This window comes from Apis dorsata, unplaced genomic scaffold (genome assembly GCF_000469605.1).
Source record: "Apis dorsata unplaced genomic scaffold, Apis dorsata 1.3 scaffold_564, whole genome shotgun sequence".
NCBI lineage: Eukaryota > Metazoa > Arthropoda > Insecta > Hymenoptera > Apidae > Apis > Apis dorsata.
The window spans coordinates 3,555-10,427 of record NW_006263776.1 but is presented as its reverse complement, the minus strand read 5'-3'; the positions used below and the strand labels follow the sequence as shown (position 1 = coordinate 10,427).

General features: G+C 25.6%; 2 protein-coding genes across 3 annotated transcripts; one reads left to right on the top strand and one right to left on the bottom strand.

The window, feature by feature from the left end:
• Window positions 1-281: 281 nt before the first annotated feature.
• LOC102680218 (heparan-sulfate 6-O-sulfotransferase 1-B) lies at window positions 282-4,694 on the bottom strand. The gene is made up of 4 exons (XM_006620921.2): window positions 3,932-4,694; window positions 2,764-3,167; window positions 2,116-2,295; window positions 282-790 (listed from the first exon to the last, which is right to left on the bottom strand). The coding sequence occupies exons 1-4, from the start codon at window positions 4,368-4,370 to the stop codon at window positions 473-475; spliced, it is 1,341 nt and encodes a 446-aa protein (XP_006620984.1). The 5' UTR covers window positions 4,371-4,694; the 3' UTR covers window positions 282-472.
• On the top strand, window positions 4,586-6,758 carry LOC102680092. 2 transcript variants are annotated; one of them, XM_031513041.1, is made up of 2 exons: window positions 4,586-4,712; window positions 5,559-6,758. In XM_031513041.1, exon 2 carries the CDS (start codon window positions 5,560-5,562, stop codon window positions 6,115-6,117), a length of 558 nt encoding a protein of 185 aa, XP_031368901.1. In that variant the 5' UTR covers window positions 4,586-4,712; window position 5,559; the 3' UTR covers window positions 6,118-6,758. The 2 variants fall into 2 exon arrangements, with proteins under 2 accessions (XP_031368901.1, XP_006620983.1); XM_006620920.2 differs by lacking the exon at window positions 4,586-4,712 and adding an exon at window positions 5,033-5,257.
• The last annotated feature ends 115 nt before the right edge of the window (window positions 6,759-6,873 follow it).

The following is a 6,873-nucleotide window of genomic DNA, read 5'->3' as shown; positions in this document are numbered from 1 at the left end:
TTTTTTTAGAATTGACTTTTAACATAGATTAAAAAAATCTGTTTGTAAATTATATCTATACAAAATTTATATATAATAACTTTAACAAAGATTAAGCTTAACCATGACATTCTAAGCAAAAATTGCATTGAATGGAAGAACTTTCTTTAAAAAAAGAAAATTTTATGAATATTTTAAAAATCATAAAAAAAATTTGTGTAATTATACATATATTTTTTTATATATAACTACTGAAAGAGGATCTAAAGGTTATTTCAAGATCCTCTCTGAGCTCTCTTTGGTCTTATCCATAATATTTTCTATAAACACTTTTGGTAAGTTCCATGCAGCAAATGCATGTAATAATTCTATGTAAAAGACATTTTTTCTTTCAAGGATGATTCCCTGAGATGCTCAGATTCAGAGCAACATTTCATTTGCTTAGCTATGAATGCAAAGCATCAATAATATTTATCATTAACATACTTACATATCATTCAACATCTGTAGTATCTTCTATAACAGAATCCCAATTGAATTCCGTTGCACTTTGTCTAGAAGGTAATTCCCCAAGGTGTTGAAATCGTTGTACAAAGTATGGATCGCGATCTTTAAGTCGTTTGAATCTTTGAAACGCAAGATTCTTTGCGAAATCATAAAGTTCCAGATCCAATCTATTCAATCTACGCACAGCATCTAACTGTTCCACGCTTAGGGTAGCCATTGTGGCAGCGCTTAATGTCGCGTTATGTTGTTCAAATGCAACGGCAAATCTCATTCCAAATGTTTCTTCAAAGGAATATTGTCCCACCTATTCGATTTTAATTTAATTTTATAATATTTATGCACAATTTATACATTTACTGACAATACAATAAATAAACGAACTGTATGTAAAAACTTTTAATAATGTAATACATTTCGCGAAAAAATTAGAAAAAAAAGTATATAAAAATAAATTTGAAATGAACAAATTTTTTATATAAAATTCTGCTACAAAAAATTTTTTTTAAATATATTGCATTCACGTAACTAAATTTAAAAAAAATAACAAAAAACAACAAAAGTTTAAAATTTATTAAAATTTATAATTATTATTAAAAAGAAAGTTAGCAAAAACAGCATTCATTTTTTATGATAACATATTTTTGGCAAAGAATTTCCATTAATTAATTTGCATTATAAATTTAATCATATTTTTATACGATTCAAAAATAACAATTTATATCAAACAATTTTTCCCTAATACTAATAGATAAAAAAATTATTTGAATGCATTCTACAAACATATTAGTATTTTATATAAAAAAATATGTGAATATTTATGAATATTTTAAATTGGCAAAGGGAAAATTGAATGATATTAAAGAATAATATTCAAATAAAATTATCAGATAAATAAATAAATTTATATAAATTAATTTATTTATTTCATCTTTTACAATCAATATTCAAATAATTTTTTTTATTTTTCAATTTTTTAATTTCATTTTTGTTACGAATATATTAAATGCAATTAATAATAATAATGTAAAAATATTATTTTTAAAATATATTTATTAAAATGAAAAAAATGCCTTTATAACTAAAACAGTAAAAGCATGGGATGTTTACAAGCATATTCAACGTTCATGTACGGATGGGCAAGACAAATATTTATATTAAGAGCTACTTTCCAACAGATGATTCTTTGGTATAACATAAAATGTCTTGTTAATTCAGACGGATCAAGCAACTTAGAAGAAAATAATTTTTTCAAAATTTGAAAAAATTGATGAATAAAAATTTATAAATAAATCGAAGCATACAAAATTAATAACATTAATGCTAAAATAAAAAAATTATAAATAGTTCTACAATATACAATACCAGAATATGATAAATGCAATCAATACACAATTAAAAAATAGTTATTAAAGATTAGAGATCATAATTTTGAACTTAAAAATATATGTACATAAGTATATGGAACATGCGCAACGTGTATTAATTTAAATTATAAATCCATAATTTTTTACCCATGAAATAGAGAGCATTATTAATAATGCAAGCAACATATGAACACATACATAATATAAAAACTTGCATATATTTACATGCACTTAATTATCAATAAAAAAAAAAATTAATTCTTACTTTTTGATATTCAGTCAACATGAAGAAAGGCATGAATTGCAAATTGTGCTTAGCGCTAGCCAACATGAGACGATCTCTCTCCAAACTGCTGAGTGTAGAATTGTAACAACCAACAATTGATAGATCAGCCAACATTCTTGTTTGACGATTGCTTGCCAAATTATATGGACACGCCATAAACTATATAAAAAATAATATTGTGAAAAAGGATTTAATTTTTAAACAAAATCTCGTTTTATAACCATTATGTTTTTCACTTCACTTTTTAATATATATATATATTCAATATAAAATTTATTTTTCAATATAAAATACTTAATATAAATACAAATATATTTATATTTTGAATTGTTACATCAATTAAATAAATGTTGTTTTCATAGGAGAGAATATATCTATACAAAGGAAAAAAATTATATCTATCTTAGAGAAGAAAAAGACAAATACCCTCAAGATAAGGAATAATACTTATCTTAATGTGTTTCTATGTATGAAAGTCTTTTAGATAACATAATATTTTATTCATTAAAGAAATCATTGTTATGGATTCATGGAAAATATAATATACAAAGATATTTTTAAATTGAATTATTTAATATTGAATATATATAAATATTATTGAATATGAAATTTATGATATAATATTACCTGTTCTAAAGAAACTCCTTGCCAACTAGACCCAGGATAACATTGTGGTATATTTGCTTGAGTTCCTCCACACCAATGACGAGCTCCTCTCCAGGTTGCACCTCTTTGTACATGTCTAAATTCAGACAAATATCGTGCAACAGGATCCCTTATTATAGTTATATAAAAGTATCTACGTTTTATTCCATCCCCCTCAATTTTATTTAACTCAGTATCAACACAACTAGTTAATTCTGTCCAGTCAGCATGTAGACCACATTTCCAACCAGTGGAATATCTTGAAAAAAGCCAATTTTCATTACGATTTGGACGGAAACAAAAACAACGCTTGCGTCTTCTTTGACAAGAACATGGTCTTTGTAGATCTAGATCTCTAACTAAATGTTTTCCAAATAATGTACCTCCTGTAACACAAAAAAATTTTTAAAAATTGACAAATATTTTCTAATATATTAAAAATTTGTTTTCAAATTTTAATTTTAATTAATTTTAATTTTTTCTTGGTAATGTCATTATCTTATACATTTATATTGAAAGTTTAAGTAAATATTTATGATATGCATATCCTATTATGTATCTTGATAAAGAAAATCTTATGAGAAGCATACATGTGGAAAACAAAAAGGAAATACAGATATGCATGCATAGCATATTAAACAAAGCAACATCCCTGAATTGTTCTTTCTCCTTCTAAGATAGAGCTTGGAGGTTTCACAGTGCCTGATGAATAATGCAAAGATTCAGTTGTACAATGGTCAGAAGGGATGTTGCATTGTTTTTATTAAGCTATAGGATTGGTTGGTATTCATTCAAAGAAATCAAGATATGAAACAATCAAACAAAAAAATATATTTATGCAAAAATTCTATAGATTATTTCATATATTATATTATATAACTCATTATATATTATTTCAATATATTTTCATTAAAAATAAATGATCAAATGAATTGAATTTCAATTAATATATAAATTAATATAAAATTATAATGGAAAATAAAATTTATATCAAAAAACAAAAAAAAAATAAATATTTTCCAAATTAAAATTTTATTTTGATAAAAATTCCTATTGGATATTTTTCATAACTTATAATAAAAGAACAAAATTGATATATGAATATCTAAAAAAAATATCTGAATTAAATAATAACGCAAATTTTACTTACCAGTCTTCTGAATATGCAAGAAAACGATGACATCGTGACCATTGATATCAAATTGGAAAGTATCATTGGTAAACACGTCGTCGTAACCAAGGCTTCCCTGAATACTCTGCAATCTAAAAGCAGGATGTACCGAGAGCAGGCCATTTTTGTCGAATTCGACGGAGACGGAAGACAAACCGGAGCCGGGACCAGCGGATAGACCCTCGGACAATCTTACGGACTCCTTGATCTCGCGGCTCGTTAAAGCACATACGTGATCGGGACAGAAGTAACCGAGATAAATGATGCCCGTGAGCGCGAGAAATAAACATATCCCTACAACGCTACGTAACCGAGTCCTCCGTGCTCGTGATTCCATCGTCGCGGACCTCTCGCATAAATTGTCCTTTATCAGGACCGAGAGTTCGCTAACGCCTTCTTCGCTTGACCGTCTGCCCATTATCGTACCCCATGTTTTTTCTTACCACTAAACACTCCGCGTACCGCTCACTAATGCGGTCTGACCAAAACTACGCTCCCAGTGAACGTCGGCCATGACAGATACTGTATCCCTACCATGCGCCTTGTCGTATAGTCGCCCACCCGCGGTTCTCTTACGGAACATTGTCTGGTATTCGTCTATAACAGTTTCTCAAAGTGAAGTGGGGAGATCAAGAGTTTATTTAAAAGTGTGAACTACGAGAAGTGTACAAAGCTGTAACCATCTATACGTAAATACATATTTATGTTCTACTACAGTTCGTCTATTTAAAGCAATATTTCGCCCTACATCAGGATTTCGGTAAGTTTTACAGTTGCATACAATGAAAGATTATTTTTGAAAACAATAATGATTATAATTATCTCTTTTGATTTATAATGAAGAATAAAATGTATATATTTTTTACTTTTGAAACATTAATTCAAATAATATTCTTATTTGAATTAATTTAAAAGCAATGTGATAGAAGATTATGCGTAATAATCATGTTTCAATTTATAAAAATTTAATTATTATTTATATTGCTTATGAAAATTTCGATACAAATTCGATATTTTCTTGTTTAAACATTATAATTATGAAAAAAATAAGTTTTAAATATGTAAAAATTTAAAATTTTCGATACATTTATATTAGCGCCTTTTTTGATTACTCTGAAGTAAGTTGCAATACGAACAAAAGCAGTTATATATTGGATTACTTCAGATCATAGTCGTATACTTATTATAACCTAATTTTATCTGTCAAATTTTATAAATTTACTATTATATATATAAATATTATCATTTATATACATTTGTGGTGTAAATTGAAGTTATTTTAGTGGAATTCTTAAATTTTCTCAAGTAAGTAAAGTCGTATAATGTTATAATATTTATCACAAATTTTTTAAATTTATTTAAACTGTACTACATTATTGATTTATTAACAACATATAAAGTAATATTCGTTTTATTATTAATTATTATTATATTTAATATTATATATATATATATGCATTGAATATATTATATAATTATATAATTAAGATAAGTATGTATTACAAATTCTTCAAACTCAATATATTATGTATTTATATACTTAAATAGTAATACATTAATGAAAAAATATATGATTATTTTATTATTCTGTTTTTTAAATATTTAGAATGGCAGCTATTGAATTGTTAGAAGATAGAGTTATTGAATTGGAAAAAAAAATATATGGACTTGCAAAGAAAAAAGAAAATACTTTGGAAAATCCTGTGATAGATAATATCTTGCATGTAAATACATTGGTTTCCTCTGCAATGTCAGGAAGAGAAAAAGCAAATCTAATGATAAAGCGATTACCAGAATTAAATACTTACTTAGATCCAATAATTGAAAGTTCAGAAATTCCTATAGAGGCCAAGCTTCAATTATTATTAGCAATGGCATCAGAAATAAAGCAAAATCATGAAATGTTAAAACAAGTACAAGAATTAACACCTGTATTAGAGACTGATCGTCTAAAAAATGTACCAGAATTAACAAACAAACTCAATGATTTGAATTTATCATATCTTAAATTATACGAAGATACTCAAGGATTAAATAATCATATAAATGAAGTTTTTTCCAAATATAATGATGTAATAACTAGTATTTCTAAGTCATTAATTACTATAGATGCTATTGTAACAACAGCTGAAATTGCAGCAATGCCCAAGAAACAATTAGATTAAGGATTTATTGTATAAATAACAAAGAATTATTTATTGTATAAATAACAATAAAATTATTTATATTTAAAATAAGAAAGCTTAAAATTCATTTAAAATACATTTATTTTTTATCTTAGCATATAAAAATACTTATGCATTCATCAATGACTATGCATACATAAACATATTTTATTATTGTATCTCTTCATAACAATGTATTTTATTAAAATACTCATATATTATATACATTTATCTCCTATCTATTTTTTATCCTATTCTATTGTTCATTTCAGAAATCCCTTTTTACGATTTCTGAGACAAACTATTTATTATTGAATAATCAAATATATTTATTCAATGGTCTCTTGTTTCCAATAAATATTTTCATTTTGCTGCTACTTTTTGTAATATCTAATAACTGGATTTACATAAACAATTCACGCAGACATTACACTAATCAGTAATACTACACTTCTGCTAACATTTTTTTGAGATAGTAAACTAGAAAGTGTATGTCAGCATAAATCTGTTAGATACAGTTGTTACACGAAACTTGTTGGGTATTCAGCAGAATAAATGAATGTGTTAAATTGTTTTACATATTTGAATACTTGTAAAACAGCATTCTTAAGAGACCTAATTTCCTAAACATGTAAAAAAAAGTCTCTTACAATGTTAAGCATATTAAACAGTCACTTTATACAGTATTTACAAATAATCTTAATTGTAAATATCTTGTATCGCCAATTATGTTATCTCCGTTATCTTTTCACTTTC